This window comes from Labrus mixtus, chromosome 11 (assembly GCF_963584025.1).
Source record: "Labrus mixtus chromosome 11, fLabMix1.1, whole genome shotgun sequence".
Classification (NCBI taxonomy): domain Eukaryota; kingdom Metazoa; phylum Chordata; class Actinopteri; order Labriformes; family Labridae; genus Labrus; species Labrus mixtus.
The window spans coordinates 18534772-18561694 of NC_083622.1; the positions used below are offsets into that span (position 1 = coordinate 18534772).

Genomic DNA, 26923 nt, shown 5'->3' on the forward strand with positions numbered 1-26923 from the left:
AGTGGGTTGATTTAGTGTCATCTTCGAGATTATCAGTATTGGAGGACTTAAAAGTTGCAGCGCATTTTGAGTATCTCTAAATTAAACTCTGGGATAAGAACGAAGCAGTACTGTGTGTGTGTGTGTGTGTGTGTGTGTGTGTGTGTGTGTGTGTGTGTGTGTGTGTGTGTGTGTGTGTGTGTGTGTGTGTGTGTGTGTGTGTGTGTGTGTGTGTGTGTGTGTGTGTGTGTGTGTGTGTGTGTGTGTGTGTGTGTGTGTGTGTGTGTGTGTTGGAGAGAGAGAGAGAGAGAGGTAGAGATAGAGAGGTTTGATGCTGTAACAGCTGCTAATTATTGCTGCTCTATATTTCACACAGTCTGTTTGATCTCCCGTCCTGTGGAGAGAGATAGGGATTCTCTGTTTCCCTCAAAATCACACACTTTAAAACACACACACACACACACACACACACACACACACACACAGATATACACAGGCTCAGGGGTCAGTGGGAGGAGAAAGACGAATTGTGCTCTAATTACCAAATCTCTGCAGGGGTTGACTTATATTTCTAGCCAACACCTCAGGACAGGGAGCACACGTTTTGTGACTTGTTTTGGGGTCTGTTTCTGTGTTGCCCTATGCTGCAGCCCCCCCTGTGTGCTGGCCTGTGATCACTGATATCACTGAGGGCAAATCAATCCAATCTCTCAAAGCACTCTGGGTAGTCCAAGTCCATAGACCATCTGGATGCCGCTCTGTTCTCTTCTGTGTTCTGCTCCCTGAGTGCCTGCCGCTGCAGTGATCAACTGTTTGGCACGCTGCTTTAATACATTTACTGTTCTCCCATCACCAGGCATGAATGCATGGCAACAGTTACTTACCCGCCTAACCTTTGCCATGACGTGCAAGGAAAAATAAAATGTTTCATTAATGAAGAAAATAAGTTTTAGTTTTACCAAACATGTTTCGATTTTAAAGCAGATCTTGCACTAAAAACTGTGTGGTGCCGTCTGAAACTGTGTTCCTTTTTACATGGTTTTATTTCAATCACCCCCTGGATTAAAGGTCCAACTGGACATTAGAATAAATGTGTCTTTTGGGAAAAAATGGACAACAAAAGACTATTCTAAAAGCAGACAATCAAAACAAAATGTAGTTTATTTGAAAGTGCAGCATTTCACTCTGCAAATGAAACAATAAAAGCACTCTTACAATGATCCCTCTTTTTATTAAATAAATTGCCACAATTGGGAAATGCAGTAAATGTCATCATGACTTTTTCTTCAGGCCCTTAGGAATGAAGGGATCGGTACAAGTGGAGATGACTCTAAAAGGTTGGCATTATGATCAATGTAGGGAATATAAAAGCTTAAAACCTGCCACACAAAATTACCTTAATTCAGCATGAAATCCTGTATTTTTTTAACTGACAATAAAACAGCCTAATCAGATCAAATTAGCAATTGCTCTCTATCCTCTGACAAAGATTTACAAAAAAAATTCAATTTAAGGGCTCAAGAGCATGAAAGCTTTGGAACCACTACTGTGAGATCTTTTAAAAAGACAAGTGGCAAAGTTGTAAACCGCAGAGTATTAATTCTTTATGTGGAACATGTTGCAACATGTTGCACGATCAACACGAATCAGAGGGAATAAGAAAAGCATTAAAGCCCATTCATTTCCAAACAAGATTTAACGCGACAGATTGATTTCACTCACTCCTGTCTCAATAACTGATTTGTTAAATACTGTATGGATAAAAGGATTCCATAACACCACGACTGATTATGGATAGATGCAGAGATTGGACCACTGAAGCCATACGTGTAGAAAAAACATCGTACTACAGGTCATGGTTAAATTCACTTTTTTGTTTTATTCTTTCCCTTCCAACCATCTCTTACATTGTCACTCATGGTCAGAATATTTACACTATTTAAACAAACAGGTCTTTACATGTGTCATATATGGAAAAAAAGTCCTTCCTGCTGTGTGTTTGTATATGTATTTAAGTCCAGAAAACCTTTTTTCTTGCACACAAATGCAGTTTAGAGAAAGGTTAAAATGACTGTGCTATGCCCTCAGCCCCTGGAACATCATTTATATGTGTTGAAAGATAGAGTCTCAGTAAGATAACCTATATGAAATGGAGATAAGGAGGGAGTATTATCACTTTTTTCTTGGACTTCTGTCTCTAGCATGAAGGCTACTTCAAAAGGCAGCTGGTCTGTCTGTGGTTCAGAGGGAAAGAGGGAGGATGACACAAGCCCAGCTTGTCTTTGAATAGCAGGTGCACCTTTCCCTTTATTGTTGGCCTGAATGTGGAATGAAGGAAAAAGCAAAGGATCAAAGTATGTTTTCCCACTATCTACTGCAAGTCAGCAAAGGCTAGATGGAGAAACAAATTCTCACTTGAAAACAGTCAATTGCCAAGCTGTTTGTGTGTGCATGCATGTATGTGTGTGTGTGTGTAAGGGCATATGTGAATAAGAGTTGGAGTAGATGCTCGTAAAAGCACTGACACATCCCCATTTCTAAAAGTCGGCTTTTATCCAAACCAAAATTTCCCTCTCTCTCCTTTACTTGTCTGTGTTGCCAAGGGAGATTAATAACATGGCAGCCGCTCTGTAAAAAAATCACAACGCCTTCTGTTGAAACCTCACTGGCCACACTCGTTCCATGAAAGGTTGTGGGTTCAACGTTTGCAGGGAGACCGGCGAGAGTGGAGCAAGTTGGGCGGGGTGAAAAGTGGGTGACTGGGGAAGGAGCTGGATGGGGTGGTGGGAGAGCAAGATTGAGGGGAATAAAGAAGATATGGAGAAGGGAGAGAGATGAAGGTGATGAGGGAGAGTTGGTGGGTGGAGAGGAGGCAGTGGGTGAGGGAGCTGAACTGGGTGTGGGTGGATGGCAGGGGAAGGGGATGAGGTGGAAGAGGATGTGGAGGAGGGGGCCAAGGAGAGGGCTGTGTGTTGCAAAATGATATGATGGAGGCTTGAGAGAGGGGGAGATGGTGGGAGAGTCGGGAGGTTGGGGACTCCAAGAGCCATGGATTGAGTAAAGTTCTCCTGTCGGGTAAGATGTGGAAGTGGGACACTGACCTCATGGGTGTGCTGTGCTTGGGTTTGCATTATGTCTATGTGAATTGACTGGGTGCGCAAGGAAGGTGTATACTGTTCCTCTGAAGTTCCAGAGTTTTCTGACAGTGCCGTGTGAGGGTAGTTCGTTCCTGTGTGTGACTCTGCATTATGCGTCTGCTCCAGGACTTTCTGCATGTGCTCTCTCGCCTGCTCTTGCAGGGGGCGATATTTGTCCATCTCCTCAGCGGTGAAGCTAATTGGAGCAACAGTCCGGCCACTTGCTTGTTTGTCATCTGTCCTTATATGCGATGAGGAGAGATTTGGTAAGTTGCTTGAGCTGGACTCAAAGATTCCCATTGGACAATTTTGCCTTTCGATGACTGCTCCCTCGTCCAGTCCACCACTACCTTTGGTCTCCTCATCCTCATCGCCCTCCTTCTCCTGACTCTTCTCCAGCAGGCCTTTCCACCTCCTAGCCTTCCTCTGGATTGAAGGTAGTTTCCCTATGAGAGGGAGAAGCAAAGTCCTTGCTAGTTTTCTAGAAGGAGAATTACTTGGGGCTTGTCCTGCAAGAGTTGTGCCTGACCTGCTTGGGGAAGATGGTCCACCTTGAATGCTGGTCTGCGGATTTGGCTCCTTTTGCTTCGAGGAACTTGTGTCAACATGATTTGCATTGAGGCCATGGATTGTGGGAGCAAAAGAGGTCCTCTGGGGTGAAGAATGAGAGAAGGAGGAGGAGGTAAAGCTGGAAGGAGAGGACATGGGACTACTGTGCTTCTTTTCCCCCTCAGATGAAAGTTCTTGAGCTCTTGAGGAAGTCCTGCAAGAGTTAAAAGCCAATCCATCAACTTTGCCCGCTGAGCAGGAACTACTCTGGCTCCACTCTAAACTGAGTTCTGACATGTTGGTGCTGCTGCAGGGGCTGCAGGATCGTGGGCTGTGGCATCTGCTTGCCCGTGTGTTGATCACACTCCGGGGGCTGTAAGTCTGTTTTTTTGTCCACCACTCAGGGCTGGAGAAGTGTCTGGAGCTTGAGCTTCTAGAGCGTGAATTCTTCCACATAAAGCCTGGGCTGTCTCTGTCTGCCCCTGCCTTGGATCCTGATCTGTGTGTCCCCCAGTCCTCCCAGCTGTCGCTGCTGCCCCATGTCCATCTGTCCCAGTCTACATCCTCTGTGCTAAGATGTCTACGTCTCCTGCCCCACCTGCAAGGACTGGGACTAAACCTTGCCACCTGATCCCACTCTTCTGTTCTGCTTCGTGATCTCGCCCAAGGCCTTGAAGCACCCTCGTCAGTACCTCCAGGAAAGCTCCCTCGCATCCAATCCCACTGTTCTGTATCAGGAAACTTCCCCCTGTCTCTACAACCTGACCGCCCTCCCGTTAACCAGGTCCTCTCTGTGTCCTCCCAGACTTCCCCATGCCTCAAACTCTTCCTCTGACTATGAATGAATTTCCTGTCCCTGTGGAGGACTTTTCTCTTTCTCACCGGGCTGCAACCACAGCTGTTGTCAGGGTAACAGCAGTCAATGAAACTCCTGGGGTTGCTATGGTGACCCCTTTCCCAAAACAGCTTTGAGTTACATCCTGGTGAGAAAGAGTGTACGGAGAAGTGAGACCGCCAGGGAAAAGTCGCTGTGTCTCCGTGTCGCTTTCCCTCTCCCTTGGTGTTTGTGTCTGCTGTGTGTCTGCTGAGCAGTGAGGAAGAAGTGCAGGATTCTGCCTGCTCCCTGTCTGCCCGTGACTGGGATTCAGTGCTGTGGCTCCTGTGAGGCCCCCTTTTCCTGACAGAGACAGATACTGGCTCAGTGTCACATCTCCCCAGGAGACAGCTGCTCCCTGCTCCCTGCAATCTCCTCTTCCTCATCCCTCTTTGCCTCCTTTCCTTCCCCCAGCTCCCCACAGCTTCTCCTCTACTCTCTCTTCGAGTGCAGACTGTGGAGACAACGCTCCTGACTTTGCACCTAGCCGATTGTCGCTTGTTTGAATCGCTCCTTTTCCTCTTCCCCAGCTTGTGTTTCTTTGTGTTGGCTTTCTTTCTCTTTTTGCGTGGCACTTCTGAGACACCCACGTACGGCTGTGCAGATCTGGCACACTCACACATTGTCTCACTCCCACACTCACACCTGGACGGGCTGATGCTTGTCCCCTGTGTGCCAGGCTGGATGACAGACTCTGATTTACAGCTCAGGGTTGTGATGGCTTTCTCCCTGATCCTTCTCGCGCCCCCTAATCTTCCTCCCTGAGCATTCTGGGAGTTTGTGTCAGAGCTGTCACTATGAGCGGGGTCAAATGGATGGGAGGCTGCCCTCGCACTGTTCTCTATACTTAGCATGCATCTGCCTCTTTCTAATGGTGAGTCTGACGATGAAAGGTTTTTGTTCTTTAGGAACAGGTGTGCTTCTGTGTCTAAATTGATATGTTGTGCTGCCTTGAAATTTGCCTCCGCTTTTTCCTGTCTTTCCACTCTCAGTTCTTGTCTTGTCTGTCTTGGTAAACAGGTATGAGTGTCTGGTGTAAGAATAGCTGGCACACGTGGATTTGATTCGACTGAGAGAGCACACAGCTGATTTTGTTGTGGCTCCTGCTGATCCTTTGTGAGTTGTTCCTGTCGTTGGTGATCCGAGCAGAGCGGGTTGCAGCTGTAGCAGATGTTTGGTTGAGAAATAGTGAACTTGAGCAAGCTGACAGGCCATCTAAGACAGGTAGAGCCATCTTTCCCCAGCACCGACATATTCTGACTTTTCTCCCTCAACCCTTCTGTCACATGCTTTCTTTCTGTCTCACTATCTGTTTTTGTTCCCCATGTGTCCACCTGTGTTTGAGATAGCAAGACAGGAGATTCCTGGCTCTGATTATCGGGGATTTTTGTGGAAATAGGAGATTTTTCTTTCTCACAGTCTCTTTTTCCCATCCCCTCGTCTTGTTTGTGATAATCACTGATAGGCCCAATGTCACTCGATCCAACACTGTCTGAGCTGGACTTTTCACTCTCACTGTGTTTCCCCTCTTCTGCTGACCCTATTTCTCTGTCGATATCTTCCATTATTCCCTTTATCCTTTCTTTTATTTGTTCCCTCTTCTCTCTCTCCTCCTCCTCCAGGTCCGAGAAGACTGAGGCAGAAGGCTCAAGTCGTGGCCCCCTGCGGGAGAAACAGAAGGACACCCCAAGCCTGCCCCCTGCCTTTCCCTGCCCAGAGAGAGGCAGCTGGGGATTCAAGCCCAGGCAAGACTGGGGGCTCACTGCAGTGGATGCAGGAGGTGATTCTGCTGGGGCAGTGGGCAACCCTTTTCGGGGAGGAGAATGGTTTGGAATTTCTGGCTGGTGAATGAGACGAGCGGTCCTAGCTTGAGTGGGAGGGGGTCTCAGGGAGTAGTTGAAGGGTTCATGTTTGTCATCCCAGCTGTGGTCCTTTTGGTCCACATCTTTGTAGTGTTGCTGCCTCCCAGACCTGACAGCACTTCTTAGTCCATAAGTCCTTCCTGAGACTCTGCAAAAGAAAGTCATATTAATATTCCTTATTTTAGTTGATTGAACTTTGCTTCACTTCAGCTTGGCTAAAGTGTCTTGAATTGAATTCAATATAAAATTGAAGTTTAAGCCATTATGAGAATATGCTTCAGAAGCATAAATAAACTACTTTAGAAACCAAATTAACCGTACTTTAAATTAATTATTGCAGCTTCTTCAAATAAATTGATTATAAAATTACAAAAGACAAATATTGCAATAAAATATTATTGTATGTATGTATGTATGTACTTTAGGTTGCAGTCCAAAATGAGAGTCCTGATTAAAGCATTGCGTATTCCAATAGCAGGTCATTTAGATAAGGGCGGAGTGTAATGTATAATTATAATAGCTTAGAATAAAAATTTAATGAAATAAACATTTAATAAGTACACAGGTAGAATTATGTACCGTACAAGTATTTTGGTATGCAATAACAGGACATGATGTTTCTTACTACAGAGGTTATTCAGACTTTTAATATATAATATGTATGCTAATTAGACAAGAACAAAGAAAAAGGAAAAGTAAGACTTGAAGAGAGTAAAACAAAACAAAGAAGGGAACAAAAGAAGCACAGAAAATAGCCTTCAACAAAGAAAGAAAGAAAAAGCGTAGGCAAGATATTAGTAGTCATAGTGATGCTGATCACATATCATTGCCTGATTATAGGAAAACACATTTAATTGCAGCGGGAAAAGGTGCAATCAAGATGATGATTACGTGATGTATTGTCTTTGATTCGTTGTTTTGATTGCTTTAGGTTTGCAAACCTGGAGGCAAGCTTAATATTTAACCCGTTTCACTATTTTTATTTACTTCTTTAACAGAAAACTTTCCTCTACCACCCATCCCTTTCTCAAACGTTATCTCTTTCTCCTTTAAATCATCTACTCTCAACAAGAATGTGTCAGAACGTTATATTTACTTCACCTGTGGCCTATAGGACTGGGTGCTTTCACATCTGTGGATGCATCCATCAAGTCGCAGAACCATTGACTGGATGTGACGCTTTCTAACCCCTCTGGATCATGCCCCTGCAGTCTCCACACACACACACACACACACACACACACACACACACACACACACACACACACACACACACACACACACACAGTCACTCACCGCTGAGTCTCCTGTTGCAGCTGTGCCAGCTGGTGCAGACGTCTGAGAGCCTTCTCCTGTTTGCGCTGATCCTTCCATGATTTCGAGGCCACGTTTCGAGCAAACTCCCTTTGCTGGAGTTCCTTCAGTCTCTGGTAGAAAGAGCGATGGAAAAAAATATATATATGTGGAGGGCAGCAAGAAAAGAAGAGAGAGGGAGAGATTAGTGTTAGGAAGCTCTCTGCAGGCAGCTGTCTTTCAAATCACACACATCAGTCAGCACCATTTGCAGATGTTCTCCTCCAAAGCTCATGTCCAATTAACTCCATTCAGCCCGGAAGAAAGAGTCTTTCCTCCAACACACAGCTTGGAAGCAAACACAACAAAGCTGGTGAATAGCAGATTACAGACACAGTTTGGGGTGAGTGACAAGAGTGATATAATGATAATGATGCTCTTTCCACTGACGTTTCTCAAATATTCAATCCTTCATCAGTCGGTTTTGCAGAACTTGTGCTCCAATTACATGTCCTTATAAGCTTTTAAGGCCTTGATTTGCTGTTGCAGAAATTGCATACCACAACACAAAGCACAAAGGCCCGACCTTTTATCATTGGCAAAATAACTATTTGAGGCTTTATAAAGGCCGGAGATTTCGTTTAAAAAATACTCGATCATAGTATCTGCTGTGTGTGGGTGTGACAAAAAATTAGGAAACATAACCTGTCATAGAACTACAAGGTAGTACAAGTGATTTAATTTTGAGCAAACTGGTGGGCCTAAAATGCATTAAAGCAAAGTAAAAAAAATAAAAACAATTATCCCTGTTGTGCCAGTGTGCATGTGTATATTTGTGTGTCTGTGGCTATAGGTGTGCCAATACTCCCAGGGAAACAATGATTCATGCCTCTTTCTCCGGTTTCCTTTTCTGTCACACTTTAATCCCCCCCTTTATCCATGCTTGGCGTGTGTGTGTGTGTGTGTGTGTGTGTGTGTGTGTGTGTGTGTGTGTGTGTGTGTGTGTGTGTGTGTGTGTGTGTGTGTGTGTGTGTGTGTGTGTGTGTGTGTGTGTGTATGTGTGTGTGTGTGTGTGTGTGCGTGCGTGCATGTTGGTGCGTGCATGTTGGTGCGTCTAAGGAAGGACTAAAGAGTTCGGAAATAGCTGCAGTATCGTGCCTATCCCTCCTATCTCCTGTCTTATTCTCTCACCTCCCTGTGGATTCAAGCTACCTCATTGTGCAACCCAACCCCGGCTTATGAACTCAGGATTTGTTGTTTATCTTATATATTTTGGAATTCATCCTGTAGTATAAATTGCAACAGGATTACACCACTCTCACTTTCAGATTATGTTATGCTATTATCCACCCATACAGTTTGTATCACACACACACACACACACACACACACACACACACACACACACACACACACACTCACACACACATGCACACACTCATGCACACATCAGATTAGCCCCTCAGACATCAGAATTATTTATACACTCACTGTCTTTCACACACAGATCTTCTGCTGCAGCTGACACTCTTCAGGTTAATCTCTGTTGAGTCTAACACAATCGTGTGTCTTTTACCATTATCGCCCCATGCTTACCATCCCGCTGTCAGCCTGCTGAAGACGGCATTAAGAATGTTCCTTAAACATACATGACACATGTGTGTACGTGCATGTGTGTGTTTTGTTAGTGTGCAGCGAGAAGCTTTGAGGGGCTTTGATGCCAGACTCATTCTATGGGAAATATTAATCATGTTCAAGCAGAGGCATGCATAATGAACTGCTTCGGACAGAACGAGGAGGAAAAGATTGGTGGTTGCGCTGTAGCTGTCCATGGCAATGACTGAGAGAGAGAGAGAGAGAGAAAGAAGAGAGTACAATAGAATATATGAAGATGAATACTTCCTCCTTCCTCCTGCATTTTGCACTCTGCCAGCTTATTGTTCTCTCTTATAAACAGGCCCCACTGCAGGCAAACCTGTAACTATATTTAGTGCCAAACAAAATACTGCATGCTGAACCATTTTTCGCTGAGTACACTGAGCGGAGATATTTCCGTTACCCATTCTAAAGTTAAAATACTTTTGTCTTCAAAGATGATGTCATGTCCCCAACAGCAGGGAAGCGTTATTACTCCCGCTCTCCAACATGCCAGTCTCGCTATGTGCTGTGAAGCTCAATCCGTCTGTCAAAGCCTCAATCAATATTCCTTTAGATGTGTTAAGGAGCGCTCGGGCTGAGGCAACTACGGATGAGTCAGAGTTGATATATCCACCAGGCCCTCCGAATGAGGGATGATGTATTCTTAGGCAGCATGTGAGGGGCCATGCTAATGGGCTGATTGCTTTTTTATTATTTAAAAAAGTGGAGTGTGATTCTGTTGTAACGAACAATTTCTGTAATGCTGACAAAGCGCTGCATTCAGACATGTTTATCCCTGAATCGATGACAAGGAAAGGAGACAGGGCATATGCAATCAGCTTCTATTCTACAAAGCCAATACTCCTGCAGGGACACTGTCTTCCGCTGGAATTTCATCTGTTGTCTGCTCGGTAGGCTGTGTGTACATGCATGCCTATGTGTGTGTGTGTGTGTGTGTGTTTGTGTGTGTGTGTGCGCGTGCGTGTGTGCGTGCGTGCGTGTGCGTGTGTTCCTGCAATGCCAGTGGCTACTGTCTGCTCAGTGCCTCATGCAGCTCATTTCATGTGCCTGCCGCTGGCGAAAACAAAGCATTAACATTGGCCTGCAGCTGCTTCAATTCATTTTCAAAGAACAATGACAGTGAAGGAACATTTTTATTTCATGTTTATTTCATGTTGCACGGTGTGGGCGTTCTGAAGTGGGAAGCGGCTCAGCTCGGTCGAGGGATCGTCGAACAGCGTTGTGCGCTGAATGTCTGTATGTTTTTGTGTGCGTGTATGTGTTGGCATGACAGATAGCTGTAGGAGAGTATGCTATCAGCAGAACCTTCAGCTTGTTAGTCTGGAGTGGAGGTTGTGTATGAAAATGGATGTGAAAGCAGAGGGCAGGAGGAAACCTGCTGCCGGGCCTGTTCCTAATGGTCCATTGGCCTTATCTTGTCCAAACTAGGAAAATAGAATATTACTTGAGCTGTGACTAATAACTTGATGTTTTATTTGGGAGATAAAATTCATTTATCTTTTTAACAAAGTACAAATGGACGAAAATAGATTATTTTGTAGGGACATCCTTATGTACAAGATATATATAAATCAACTGCTCTATTTTTTTAACTGAAGTAAAATAACTTTAAGATGAGTAAAAGTCAAATAATAAATAAAATGTTCCTTCAGGTTGCTATGGTTACTTTCTCCTTTCTTCAAGGATAAGAATGAGACAATTTACCCAAACTGATCATCTCCCAAAATTTTTGTTTAAGTAGCACTTTTGTAACCTTGTTTTTTTTTTTACCTTATTAAGAAAGTACCTAACATTGTTAAATTATTGGATTCCGTCATTTCCAATAATTTAATAAAAGAAAATATTTTCTTTTATTCTGCTGGAGATTATCCTTCTGTTTGTTAGATTTGAAAAAGGTGAAATATCAAGTGCTCTTAGTGAAGACATTATTTTTAATGTAGCACTATTCCTCTAAATTCCAAGGTCTTATTGTCACAAAGTGATGAAATATTAAAAACAGCAATGTAATACACATAGTACTTAATTAAATACCCAAACAATGAAAATAAGAAAAAGTAAAAACACACACAATTACTTTAAAGGGGGTTATTTTCATGTCATATTTAACTTCTCTGAAGCGGTTTGATGCCCCCACATGGAATCAATAATGTTTATCTGAAGTTATTCTATAAATGCAATGCTCCACTATGTCTGCATGTATATTTTTACGCATTGTGTTTATGTCTTTCTGCCTAGAGATGTGGCATTCCAGCGCTGCGTGTGTGCTTGTAAGACATGATGTGGTTGTCACACTCCTACTGTTACCTACTGAGAAACGATATTGGACAGACTGATATGTAGCTTTCCATCCACATACACATATAGGTAACACACCCGAATGCAATGACAGGAGATCATGAAAAAAAAGTCTGCTCACTTGTGCGCGTCTGTTTTGCGTGTTGTTACATGACAAAAGTGCTGTGGTTGTGGTGCAAGAGCTTCTCATCTACCTGCTTGTGTGCATGGTCGTAAGAATTGATGTGGTTGTCAAACTCCTGGTGTCTGAGGTACTGCTTGTGACACAGCTCGCAGTAGAAAAGAGCCTTCAGATCCTCCGCTGAGCAGCCCAAAGCCCTCTCTGCACGCTCCTGCAGAACGAGAAAGAAAAAAGAGAGGGAGAGAGTTGAGATAGAGGCATAAACAGACAGAGACGTAAAGGGTTGGGGGGGCAGAAATTGAAAGCAGGAGGAGAGGGGATGGAGGGATGGGGTGGGGTGGCGGGGTGAAAGAATGGCAGATTGTTAGCCATTTAGAGCAAATCTGCATCCCGGAGACATCAGCAGTAATAGCCTCTACATGTGCTCTGCATAAAACTGTTAAACAGCATCCCATTAAAGCACGATGCCTTTTCTGCTGCTGGAGGTTGGACAAAGGCATTGAAGCCCTGCGCTCATGGCAACTTGAGCCTGGGGACACATTTAATACAGCCACTATAATAAAAAACCTGCGTTTGTACTGTAATGGCAAATAGTCCAAAGTTTGACTGCAGAGAAAGCGGCAATTGTGCCTGACAGACCGACAGAAAAAGTGCACTACTTAGACTGCATTACACAGGGTAAAAAAGGTTGCATGTGAAGAAGAAAAAATTCCAGGAAATAACACATCCATATACAGGTGTGTAAAAAGCACATGGACAAACAGATACACGAACACACACACACACACTTACATTCACTGAACAAATGGCACATTGTCCTCGGGGGATAAATCGCTTGTCTGCATGCTCACATCAGCCAGAGGGTTTTTGGGTTGGAGGACATGCACACTGTTGTGTACAATGGATGTGTGTCCTTATGTGTTGAGGAGTGTATGTGCATTCATGCCATGCTCTGCTTCAGAATGTAATTTCCCTGAGGCTGGGGGCTGCCAATAAACACTATTGAATTCTGTTCTACACTGACATGATGGGAATTTAATTTGAGGTTGTCACTTCTTTCTCTCCTTTTCTCGCTCAGTTCTTTTTCTCTTTCCTGTGTCCACTTCCTGGCTCTCTCTCTCTCTCTCGTCGCTAGCTGTCCAAGCCTGTCTTTCCTCCACGTCCAACTCTCTTTCTCTCCATTCCCTTTATCTCCCCTTTTATCCCCTCTATTTGGCTTTTCTCTCTTACTGGCTTGCTCCTTTTTCTGTTTGTTGAGCCCTGGGTCATGCGGTGACAGAGTCTATTGGCCTCAATTTGCTTCAGTAATATGCCTGCACACGGGAACAGAGGTGAGCGGAAAAGAGAAGGAGGATAGGAAGACAAGAAGTGACCCCTGTGTGCCCTAGCAGACACACAATTGCACAAACACCTCAGCATTATTATTACCACAGTGTCTAATGGTCCCCTGCTGTACATGCCATTACATCAGTTTTAACTCGCGTAGATGCTACATCCAGCAGAGCCTGGTGTCAAGGCAAAGCAGCTGAAGAGAAGTGCAGGCTGTCAGGACTCTCTTAAGCCCGGTATCAACAGAAAGGTAACTAATATACATTGATCGTGTGTTGCTGTGTTTGTGTGCATGCTATCGATCTGCCTCGTAGGCTTAAGACACGACCAGGAAATGATCCAATCACCGACAGCGGCCGTCCTTTGAGTGCTGCTAGGGTGATGGGATTGAGATCATGAATCCAGTGTATTTGTCAACCTTTGGGCTTATGCAAGACTACATGAGCCGAGTAAGTGCGCACCGTAATATACTCATTATACAGCATGTGTGTACATGTGTCTAATTTTGTGCGCGCTTGACTTTTTCATTGACTCCCTCACAGCGTTCTTCTCTCTTTCCCTGAATCTGTCAAGGTAATTATTGTGAACACTGATATAAAACTGATATCTACGGAAAGACTTACATGAATCAAAGTCGAAATTAGTGTATTTTCTATGTGTGTGTGTGTATACTCAAGAGTAATGTGTTTATGTCTGAGGGAATCTTGACAAGCAATAACCCATTTTCCTGTAGAACACTAAAATCAAACATGAGCGCTTGCATTTGCCTCAAATGTATACACCTCATCTGATTCCAGCACTCATGCATCAACTCAGGCTGCATGTATCCACACAAAGAATCACATTCAGCTCAAACACACACGCACACACACACACACACACACACACACACACACACACACACACATTTATGCATGGTCGAGCTTCAGTCTGTCAACCTGATACAGCAGTGCAAAATTAATCTAGACCTCAATTTACCTCACTAGCATAAATCTGTTTGCACAGAAAGCACAAGTGATATCTGCTGCAGCCCTGAATAGACAGTGATTGTTTGCATGATTATGTGTGTGAGTGTTTGTGCGAGGTTGTGAATGTGAATGCTTCTTTTCTTTTTCTCTCTCTCTCTCTCTCTCTCTCCCTCCCTCCCTCTCTCTACTCTCTGCTTATCCTCAATTTGTGGGAGAAGTGCCATGTTATCCCTCTTCATAGCTGAAATTATGCTAACAAATAAGAGTGTTTATGAGCCATAACCGGAGTTTCAGACACACACGCATGTTATTCAATGTCTTAAGCTTGTGTGGAAATGAACCGGTCACGCTTAAAGTGTTTTTTACACACATGGTTTGCCAGAAAATGCAAGCTGGAAACTAATGATACACAATATATTCATTTAAAAATCCTCAGGAAGACAAAAAAAAATAGGTCCTCTGAGAAATCTCTCGGAGTTCTGCAGATGGAAACTGTGCGGGTACCTTTCTGATGCAATCACCATGTCATTGCCTTCCTATTTAACTGCCCTCTTGGTTTTTTGGATGTCTGACTTTTATAGCATATAAAATCCCAAATTGTATCCTTTTTTTTTGTTACAAGTTTGTTATGCAGACTTATGGAGAGTTCAGATAAGTGTTACCATTTTCTCCCTTCATAATCCTCTTTCTTGTGATGTTAAGGATTAAAGACTGCTGATCTTCACAGAAAATCAGAGACACATTTCATGCAATTTGTTCCCCTATACTAACTTAATTTAACGTCTTAACAAAGTAAAAGTTGGGCTAAATAGTTGTTTGAGATCAAAGAATCAGAAAATGTCATCCTAACATGCTATATAGTTTGTAGTATGTGAAACAGAAGGTGAATTATTTGGTATGTCCAACAACTTCTAAACCAATAGCAGGCTTAATGCATACTTTTTCTGATGAAATATTAAGAGAGTATTCAAGGGGCGCCGGTGGCCTAGTGGTTAGTTTGCGTGCCCCATGTACTGAGGCTGTAACCCTTGAAGGTCTGTTCCAACCCGTGGCTCCTTTCCCACATACCGTTCCCCACTCTCTCTCTCCATTATTTCTAACTCTATCCACTGTCCTGTCTCTCTAATAAAGGCATAAAAAGCCCCCAAAAAATCTTACTAAAAGAGAGTATTCAAGCACTGAAGAGTATGAATATCCTATAAATATTCAATTATTTCATTGTTTGTCACATTATGTATCTTTATCCAAAATGTTAAAGCAACTCCAACGACTATCTGGCAGCGAGGCCAGACCCAGAAAGCAACTTGATAATACACACTCCTGGCTCGGAGCAGGGAGTTTAAAAGACGCTTACTTTTCTTTATTCACAAAAACATATTGAACGATAATGCAGATTATAGGGCTGCACATAAGCGAGAAGAAGCAGAAGCAGCACTTTAGTTTGTATTTGAAAATGTCTTGTTCACCAGATTACTAGATGAAGAAAATCCTGACAGTGCTGCTTGCTTTTCTTGTTCTTATTGAAAATACTTGTAGCTAATTTATTTATAAAAGCTCCTCATAGAATACAGAACACCATACACAAAATAGTTAGTGGTCCCTTGTTAAAAAATTGTTTTCTATTCTGTTCAAAACAACATCTCTCATATTTTTGCTTGACAAGGTGTACATATGTGACATCCAATCCAAGCAGGTTTAAATGTCAAACATTGTGTGTTGACAAAGTACATTTTCAGATTTTAGATTTTCAGATTTCAGAAACTTATTGTCCCACAAGGAAAAATGTGCGTTGCAGCAGGAGCACACAGAAGACAGGAAACACAAGGACAACATCACCATAAAACATAAACGAAAACGAATAAACAACACAGACAACACAACAAAATATAAAACCAAATAAAAACATGGCAATTAAAATCAGTCATGAGCTCACACCAAAATGGGAATTCCTACCAAGTTATTAAAGTTAAGTTTTATCAGTTGGTTTAAGCGATATTGTAATAAAAAAAATGACAAGCAAATAGGTAGTTGAAAGGTAGTTCAAGTTTTACATAATCTGTTACGATTACAGCAATTGGATTATAACAGTGTTCAGCCGCCTATACTGTACTTGAGCTAAATAGTCCCACTCATCTCAACTGGTCACCTTCGCACTGGCTGTAATTAAATATTGAACAGCATTTTCATGGATGGCCGGACTCAACTTAGAGAGAGTGTGAGGGAGGACTTCTGGTGCCAAGAGACTTTACCGTACAGGCACTCTGACACAGCGTTTTAAGAGCGTTTTGCCTCTTAGATTTGATGCATTTATTGTTCAAGGAATGGGATAGATTGATGGGACGTATATCAGGGAGAGATCTTTAAAACTATTAAACAAATGGGATTTCAGTGTTGGAGAAAAAGGCGGTTTTATTTGACAGAAGAAACAGGGGGAAAGAATAAATATAAAAGCTTGTTTATATGTTCCTACTTCTCCAAAATAGAAACACTAAGTTACATATACTACAAGTGTTATAATTTCTTCTTTTTCCGTGGGGAAACAGAGTCATTTTTGCTGGTTTTCTTTCCCAGCATGTCTCTCTTTCCTTATGCTTTCATCAATTTGTGTGGAAAAAAACGAAAGTGACTTGATGAGCATAAACAAGCACTGAGCACTTGAGTCCTATTTCAACCAGCGTGTGAATATCTTCCTCCTCAGATCTGTTATCCATGTTGGCTCGGACACGTCGAGATGAAGATAATCAGATGTGATCATTGTTACCAGGATTGCAACAGAAGTTTTAATTGCAAAAACTTGGTTCAGTATCAAATTCAGATCATCCAGATCCAAAGTAACAAAGAAAAAAAAAATAGACCATAATAAGATTCAGCGTGCATAATAAACCCACAAAGTGAGAGGAAGAAGGCCCAGCAGCAGGATTACAAGCAGTTACAGATTCCCTCTGTTCAGATTTATTCACTTCCACTTAAAATAACTTCTACTGACTTTATGAATATGGCTTAATTTGAATGGAACTATTGTTTCAGAAATTGACAAGCCAATAAAAAGCACTTTGCAGCTCCAGTAATTGACTCGTGTTCCTATGAAACTTATTGTTTTGTATAAATACATTGATTGCTGACTAACACCGGTGAGCGATAACAGCTGACTCACAGCATGCACCTGACTGAATTTCACATTATTCAGTGTGTCACCTGTATTTACAGCGTTTGTATCAACTGTTTTAATGTTTTAAACCAGTGAGGAGTATAACACAATGGAACATAAAAAAGGATCAATATGATAAGTGCATCTTTGCAGACTTTTCCTAAACTGAGGCCATCTGATTATTTCTACATAAAATGTAGCATGGGAAGTGTAAAAATCTAATGATTTAAATTATCTTTCTCTGAGGAGAGGAGAGGAGATGAGATAAGGTAGATGTTAACAATTTGGAAAGAAACTTCTCATTGCTACTCTGCCATCAGAGAACAATTCAATAAACAAGTCATAACTGTTTATCAAGCCCAATTAAGCCTTCAATTATATTCTGCTATAATTATCACCCTAACTTGGCCACTGTAATGAATCGAAACAATTTCATTTGTGCTAAAAAAAAACAACAACTAATTCTGCAAATCTGGTTGCCTCCTGCTCCGTCCCTCAGTCTCTGATATTTACGCGTATGTGAAGTCTGTTTTTTTCCCCCTCTGCCTGTCTCTGAAGTGCTCCTGTGATGGTTTGTCTGACACACGTGTGTTCACAAATGCAGGATGAGCAGATAGTCTGGCAGTGTGACAGTCTGATGATTTCTGGCCATTCTTCTGTAACTAATGACAGCTGACCTGAGGGCTAAGATGCTTGTTACTGTAATGACCTGCAGATCTCGGCTTCAGACACACTTACACACAGGAACACACACACGCACTTACACACACATGAAGACAGACTGCCAAACCGCATATCTGAGTGTTAATGAGGTGATATTTTCAGCCACTAACTGTCTTTAACCCTCCACGGCCAATACACCCCCATTTATACATCAGTGCTTGTCCAAGTTTTTTTTAATTATGTGAAACCATTTGATAGTGTTTGTAGGTCTTTGTTTTCTCCAGATCATTAATGCTGGCATGATCATTAAAAGTATGGCCTACATAGAACAATCGTAGCCAAAGGCGCAGATGTGTTGACCACAGATACGCTTGTTAGCGTTTTCTTTCAGCCAAAACGACAGATGTGTTAGCGTCAGTGAGCCACGTCATCTCACACATTGCCAGTAACCTGCTCTGTGAAGGAGTCACTACACAGGCGAAAATGATTCACAATAGAAGAATACAGGGTGGTACAAAGTGTACTCCAGTGATCCAGACTCAGGTGGGTTATGACTCATTGTGTGATTCTGTGTTTGCTACCTTAAGCAGAAGCTGAGCTTTGTGCAATGAATCAGCGATGATTGTCTAACGCTCTGTGTCTGTTTGTGATATGTTCAAAATATTCAAAAATGTTCCGTCTCTCAGTGACCTTTAAAGTTAAGCAGCATGCAGGTAACAAATGGAATAAATAAATGATGAAGACATTAGATTTGCTAATTTCCCCTATGCCTTTGGTTGCCTTATTGGGATAAGGAGTGCTTTTTCCTGGGGGTGATCTTTTAGCTGACTGTCCGAAAACTGATGTTTGTGTTGTATTGAATCTTACATCGTGCTCCTCGATTTTAATTATTCCCCTCTGAGAGAAGAGCTACCTCTACCTCTCTTTTTTATTGTGTTGGCTCTATTATCAAGCTTCTGGTATTTGAAATAGAATAATGACCTTCAGTTAAAGTGACAATTTCTGTCTTTCAAGAGGAAATTCAACATTGCACTTAAAAGATATTGAGGCACCTGCGAGACAACAAGTCACAAAATGAGAAGTCATGGATGGTTAAGTAGAGGCTTAAATATGCTGATTTTAAGGCCTTGAATTACAACTCCACCTACAACTCCAATGCTGCATTTCCAGGGCAAAACAATTTAGGATTTAAACACTATGAAAGGAAAAATTGCAAAAATATCAGTCATTGCTGGTATATCAGAAGCTTTAATCCATGGGTACTACATTTCCCATGATGCAACTCAACAGCCTCTTCTGTTGTGCCAGACAGTCTTTTTTTTTTACCGTTGAGTTCCTGGACTTATGCAGGGATGGCATGAAGTTTGTATGCACACATGAATGAATAACATTTATGTACCCTTTATAAAAAAAATCTTTGCTGTTTATCAGTGAATGTAAACTGTATTACAAATGTTAAAAATAAATGTGCTCTAACTGTATCTGTAGGAAACTATGCCTCAGATAGATCTGCAGATAGAGGAAGTTTAGAGCCCCCGAACTTGTCTAAAAGGAGAAAAAGCCACAGGGTAACATTCTGACTCCTTATATAACCTGTGACATATCACATCCAGATATGAAGGAAGGTGAAAAATAATGAGGGAACTGCAGTTTAAAGCCTCAAAATAATTGTGCTGTGTTTGTGTGGGGCAACAGCGGGCTGCCTGTAGCATGGACGAATCACAGTGCTCTCCTGTTAAAGTCGTAAATCTCTGATTAAATGCAAGGCCTGACCAAACGATCACTCAGTGAGCAATCAAAATTTAATTCCCTGTCCATCACTATGCAAGGCCAACGAGTCTGTCCGCCCCTCCTCTCCTTCGTTCTCTCGCTCTTTATCATTCAACGGGGACTTCTTGTTTTCACGTAGTTATTCATGCACTGTTTCATTGATTATTCCTCCGGTCTCGATCTGTCTGCTTTGGTGTGATCCTGAATACAATGAGAGCTCTGCCTCTTGCTCGTTCAACACAAGTTTAACTGATTAACTCGTGCAGAGCATGGCGATCAGACACACACACATATAGCCTACACTCACCAAAAAGCAGAGGACTTCTTAAAACATTTTCTCCACATGAGCAAACATGACGCGTAGTTGGTTTTCCAGCTGGTTTGTGGATAAAATTTGTGTTGGGTAGGATCAGAGCAGAAGCACGAACGCATGAAAGCATGCATGCGAATTCCTAAAATACCCGAGTGCTCTACAAACTGTGGTCTCCTCTGTGTCTGCTAATGTATTTTTATGATCCTACCACTCAGTCATTGTGCTCTTCAGGGACTTAAATTTGTTTCTCTAAAAGCTGGAGTTTTTTTTTCTCCACGCAGTTCACACAGAGAGCATAAACCAACTTCAAGAAGGAATACAAGGAATTCTCTGACAATTTCTTCATTTTAATACATGCATAAAAAGTAAGTACGTTTGTATGATCTCTGTTTTCTTTGCACCCTGTTTTCCTTTTTGATGCTCCTGCCAGGAGGGAGTGAAAATTACACAAGAAGAACTTTGCAGTGCTAGATTAAAGAGATGTGGTCCTCTCTTATCCTTTCACCCTCTCCTCTACTTCTTATTCATTTTAGGTTTCTCTCCTATAGTCTCTTGTGATATTTAAGGAGCTTCACTCAGTTCCTCTCCCATATCTGTTTCCCTTTTTCTTGCATTAAAAGCACTTGTCAGTTACGTGTCCCTCCATCTGTGTGCCTATTACAGAAGCTTCTCTCTTCTCGCGCTAAATGTCATCTCCAGTATTAAAATGCTTTTCTCTCCCAGCTGGCAGAAAAATGGGATTACATGGACCATCCACTCTCGACATTTAAATTACAGTCACAATTGAAAACCCAGCATGGATAAATTGATGTACAGTGTTTTTAGATTGATGCGCACACATAAAAACCATTCGAGGTGCTACCCCAGAGGGATATACATTTACACCTTCTTGTTGGGCTTTGTTGCAAGAACTTTTTAAGCTTTTGTGTAGCACTTTTCTTTCCTTTTTTTAAAGCATGACTTTCAGGGATTCATCTTTCTTTTGTGTCCTTAAAGAATGAATCAAGGATGGTTATATGTTGCAACTTTAGATTAAAAGTCTTGACACAGGAATGTAACACCTGTGTGATAGCCTGATGTAATTGGTTAAAGCTGATGTATTTGGGGTACATAAATGATAAATAAATACAGTTCTTAAGTGTGTGTACTTCATGCTATACCCCAACAAAAAAGTCTAGACACCGACCCCCGTCTGCAGAAAATGCAGATGATTGACTGCCTCAAAGAGGATTGTGTATCTATCTCTTAAAGGGATCAAACAGGGACTGTAATCTGTCAGTGTGATGAACAGATTATTGGAAGACAAGTTAAGAAGATGAAGGTAATCAGTTTGGAAAGTGACAGATTAAAAAAAAAAAAACAGGATTAATACAATCGCAGATTACATGCTACTTTCCAAATGCTCATCTAAGTCTTGTCAACTCTGGGATGAGGGGAGAGGGGTGAGACAGACTGAGCGGGGGGCGAGGACGGGTGAGAGAGAATGATAGGCTGCTGTTTTCGATGAATCGAGGAATGATTGCTCTCTTTCAGGCATTTATGATTGCAGCTGCTTTTGAAGCTTTGAAGTATGGTAGAGGTTTTTTTTTTTGTGTGTGTGCATGTTTCTCTCTGTGTGGTTCATTTGTGCCATCGGGTAGGGGTGGTGGTGGTGGGGGGTGGGGATCACTTCCAATAAGAGGAAGTGATCTTTTCTCTGGCACATTAGAGCAGAAGTGCGTGGACAGCTAATGACACTACAGACGAGGATGCTGAAATGAACGGTTAGCTCTCGCATATTTGCGCTCGCACAGCGGACACACACGCAGACAAACTCTGTGGTACACATCAGTCCCACTTTGTTAAAGCTGGTTTCGCTGTGCTCAAAGATTGTGCCGCAGTTAAGACCCTGTGCTGGCCCGGGGGATTGAAATCCTGCCAGGACTCCCTCTGCTTTCAACATCCTTCCATCTCTCTGCTCTCCTTCTTTCTCCTGGTTTCCTCGCTATCGTGCCCAACTTCTATCCACCCCTGTGTACTGCTGCATTAGTATGTATGGCCGTGTAGCTCTGGGTTTAGAGGTTTATGTCTCCTAATAGACAGAGATTTGTCCTGTCACACCAACACCCACATACAGCTTAAAGAGAGAGAGGGAGCAAATGACTCCCTGTGCTCTGAGACAGAACATTTATGTTCCTGTCTTGTCTCCAGAAAGAAAGGTTCCATTTCTGTACAGACAAATTATAAAGCATTCATTTGTGGCCTTCTTTCTCTTCTTTTCTCCCACGCTTTTCCATCCTCTTCTTACCCCCCCCCCCTCTCCTGCTCCTCTCTTTCTTCCTCTCCCTACCCTCTTTCTCTCTCTCAATCTCTCTCTCGCTCTTTCACTAGCCGTGATTAGATTAAGACCAAAGAAGCAGAGTGAGGAGATGGAGAAGGGATGAGAGCTTATTAAGCATCTGAGAGGTGAGATGACATAAAGCTGTATGGAAAGAGATGAAGAGAGGAAGCTCATGACCACGTGTGCAAAAGTGAGTGTGCGTGAGGTGTGTGTGTGTGTGCGCGTGCGTGTGCGTGTGTGTGTGTATGTGTATGTGTATGTGTGTATGGCACATTTCTGTATTTATCCTTGCACAAGGTAGGGTGAGAAAAGAGAGAATGTGAGGCGTTTAGTCGTGGAGCACTTTAATCAAGGGGCGAGCAATCCTGCATGACCCACTCTGTCATCCATTATTGATGCCTGCCTGAGCCAGGCTGATGAATCATTAAGCCACTCATCAGGCCTGGGAATTCTGCCTCTCCTCGGCCGATGACACTCATTTGCATAAATCACACGCTGCTGTTTTTCACATGCTCACACAGAAACACACATACCTCTGGTCACGCACACAAAGTTTGCATTTTGGCTGGTTTGCAATGTGCATGGCTAATACTTTGTTTCCAAAGCTTTTTCAAAAGCACATGTTTGTCTTGCAGCTGCAACACATGTGAATTAAGATAACGTGTCACATCCTCCAGACCCCTCTTTATGTCTCTTTCCCTTTACTAGATGACAAACATGTTCTGCACATATGCTCCAAGAAAGCAGTCGGAAGGCTAACCTTTCCTGTGGAGGGAAGGGAGTGAAACCAATGACAGAAAAAGAAACAAAAAAGAGGCAGAGAGAAGCAGATCTTACAGAGTTTCTGTTTACTTCTTGCCTCCGGGTTTTATGGCAGAGAAAAAGTGGAGAATCTTAGGGAAATTGATGAATACCCACGGCAGGCAGGCAGGCAGGCAGGCACACATGCACTCGCACGATCCACCCACAGATTTCTTCTCATCTTTGTGGGGGTTTCCCCTCCTTTCGTCGTCTCTCATCCTCTCTCCTTTCCCTCTATTCTCCTCCCCACCCGCTGTTTCCATGTCTTCCCATTCAGGCTTGTGACTAATCCCCTACCACAGGGTAAGAATATACCTCACAGCAAGGGTAAAAGGGACCCATAGTAGACTCATGCAGAAACCAGCAAACATGATCACGCCAAACATACAAACACAAACAGACAGAAGAATCAGGCACCCTGCCCATGTAAAAAAGGTAGCCAAGGCCTCGTGGCTGTTAGCTCGAGGCTGCTTGCAGACCACTGTGATCCTGCCATCCTGGCAGCACACAGCCAGGGCATTTCTGCACTGCACTAAGCTGAGCGCCTGGCATCTCCAACCTGCTAAACATAGGAATGCGGCTGCTCGGGATAATTGCGGCGGGTTGTTCTTGCCATCACTGCTGATGTGAACGCTGGTCTAAGAAAACGGCGTGAATTATTAGTGTCTGCATCATGGCCCTTGCTGCTGGTGGAGGTACGTCTGATACAATTTGATGCATTGTTACTGATGCATGACCGACCCCGTGCTATCAGAATGTCCTAGCAGGTCCTATCTGCTGTCATACATAAACATGAGAGCACAGCAGAGCGAACACATGAGTGCACACACAGTGTTATTATAATAAAACATGGATTTTTGACCTGTTTGTGATCTTCTTTGTTTCCCTTTTTATGTGTGTATTTATAAGCACATGCTACTGTATGATATAATCCCACATATCAGCACCACAAAAAGGTGACAGTTCAATAAACTCTTTCCATTTTTCTGAATCCTTGACCCTATATGTCATTGACCTTCTCATCACTTTTTTTTCTCTGGGGCTATCAGTCAGAGGTCAAAGGTGCGGGATAAGAGAATGTGGCTGAAACAGCAAAAACATGAAAGCCTTTCGTTAAAAAAAAAAGGATTTGCAATGAAATGATATCAGAACCTGCTGAATACACCTTAACACACAGTTACCTCAAATATGAACACAATTTTGATTTTTGATTTTGATAGTTTTTTTTTTTTTAATATTTGGCATTGAAAGGGCGAGGAAAATGATGATTGAAGCTATATCTCTTACAAAAATTGTTTCGCATTGCATTACACAAAGACGTAATTTCAGGGCACTTATCGCGCAATTTTGAGCTGTTTGATGTTAACAAGAAGGTTTGAGACATCGTGAAATGAGCAGTTTAAAACATTTCCCATCCCCCCCAAAAAAAGACCCAGAGGTTTAATCAGCTCTTAAATTAGTCTGTGAAAAAAAACCTTCACTTTTGAATCACTTTTGAACATCTTTTCAATATGGACACATTTTTTTAAACATCTTTTTATTTTTTAACTGGGCAGAGATATTCCACTTTTATATAAAATGCCTACATTTTTCTAGAAAGCACACTTCCTCATGACATTTTAAACATGAAAATAACAAATCCAATCATGTGTGAAAAATAACGACTTTTGTCCATCAGCTCAGCAATTTGATTTGCTTAGTTTTATTTGTCTCTTAAGAGGTGAGGTCCCTTGTATAAGCCTGTTGGCTTCTTTGACCTCTTCTCACACACCTTTTATATTTTTTGTTAATCCTATTTGATGTATTCTTATATGTGTGCTAATAAATAAATAAATAAATAAATAAACTTGCTTAAATGCATTCAAATGTTTCTTTTTGCAGACACACTCATTTTTATACATTTTTCTTATGGTCATGAAAAGTTTGAAAAAATATAATCTCAAGATCAATCTGAGGTTGAAGTGCACGTTACTTTATTCTAGGGCTGGGCATGTTAACGCGTTATTTTCGCGTTAACTCATTAATTAATTATCGCAGACAATTATTTTATCTCGCATTAACGCAGTTTTTATTATCTATTTTCTTATTGTAAAAGTCTGTTGCTCACTGGCTTTTATTTTGTAAAATTCCATCGTGAGCCAGCTGCAGTCAGAGAGCAGAGAGCAGACCCACACCACTCTGCGTCCAGACTGCAACGAATGCAATAATTTGTATTTATTTGCTTTGATTACATTGTTTAAGTTGAGAAGTACATTTACAATAAAAGTGCGCTATACACTACTTTTGAATTAATTATTGGATTTTGCGTATAACAATGCGATTAATCGTGATTAATCACAGGAACTCATGCAATTAACGCGATTAAAACTTTTAATCGTTGCCCAGCCCTACTTTATTTAGATGGAAGCCCCCTTGGTCTCTGGCTGGATCAGGGAGATTCCCGGGCCTCTGCTGGTTCACAGCCTCACTTTCGGTGAGTCATCTTTCCTCCAGAGGAGAGATAATTAATTTGTCTGAGCTGCTCTTAACCCGGGCCTGTGTGTCAGTGCTGGGCGATGCACACACTCATAGTCACACGCATACATACATGCAAGCACTCAAGCACTTAAATGCAGCGGTAGGTGCAAACCCTCATGTGCATTAAGTGCATACTGTGCAAGACGAGCTAATGGAGGTATAATTGTATAGCCACATCTGCCCTTGTGTATAGGTAGAATCTAGAGAACAAAAGGCATAAACTGAGAGAGAGACCTGAGGTTATTGGAGAAGAAAAAAAAAATACTGACCAATAAATAACACACACCATCGCTTTTCTTTCATTCCCTTCAAGGATTTTTCAGCATTATTGCAACTGCAATATTACTTCCATCGCCAACACACACCTTTATAGGCAAACTGTACGCACATGCTCAGCAACACAAATCCTCTCTCCTCACACACACACGCACACACACACATACACACACACACACACACACACACACAAAAACCCTCAAAGGCCTTGAACAGTTGAACCACTGACCTTCTTAAAAATGAATGGGCTGCAGAGATGAGATGAAAAGCAATAGAAGAGGCAGATAAGAGGAGTGTTAGAGAGGGGGATGAGAGTAAAGGTACAGGGCCAATAGAAGGGTTGTGAATGGAGGAAAAGACAGATGGTAAGAGCCAAATGGTTGTTTTAAGAAAGGGATAAAGACTGAGACAGAGTTTGCAGAGTCCAGGAGAACAAAAGAGGATGAGATCAAACCGTGAACCAGACATGACATCCTGATGATTGTGAACAAAAACGCTCTCATCTCTTCGTCTCTTCATCTCTCACCTGTCGTCTTGTTTTTTTGTTTCTTTCCCCTGGACTTTGATAGCTAGGATTTGAGGTTTTCATGTGTATGATTTTGTGTGCAGCCTGTCAGTCAGACTCTACCTGAGCTACTGTTCCAGATGGTTCATCAAACATCCCCTAATTATCAACAACTCACTAATTGTATGTGAGTGTGTGTGTTTATGTGCTGGTGTGTCTCCAGGTAATTATCTGATGCTGCGATCACTAATGACCACACAGACAAACATCTGTCCCGAGGTAATCTACAAAATGAGAGGGTAGCCATATGTTGTGTCTGCATGTGTGCACTTGCATGCTTCTACGTGTGTCACTCACAACATACTGTACATCTAATACCAGAAAGTGCACTTTAATAATGTCGGGACGCCTCACGTTGAAAATATTAAATCAACAAATTCAGCTTTTGCTATCCTTGTAATAACAGACTATTACCAAACACTCAGTTCACACTTCATCTTCCAAATGTGCGCACATACACCCACACACAGCTCATGCAGGTCAG

The 26923-nt window shown here is 42.3% G+C and overlaps 1 protein-coding gene across 2 annotated transcripts in view; it reads right to left on the bottom strand.

Moving 5' to 3' along the window:
* Nucleotides 1-1196: 1196 nt before the first annotated feature.
* Nucleotides 1197-26923, bottom strand: part of LOC132983951 (G patch domain-containing protein 8) — a 32748-nt gene continuing 7021 nt past the window's right edge. Inside the window, exons 3-5 of one of the 2 annotated variants that reach the window (XM_061050524.1) lie at nt 11843-11980; nt 7698-7828; nt 1197-6549 (exon numbers count right to left, since the gene is read on the bottom strand). In XM_061050524.1, the coding sequence (XP_060906507.1) occupies nt 2619-6549; nt 7698-7828; nt 11843-11980 (4200 nt within the window). In that variant the 3' untranslated portion in view covers nt 1197-2618. The other variant, XM_061050526.1, reaches the window with a different exon arrangement.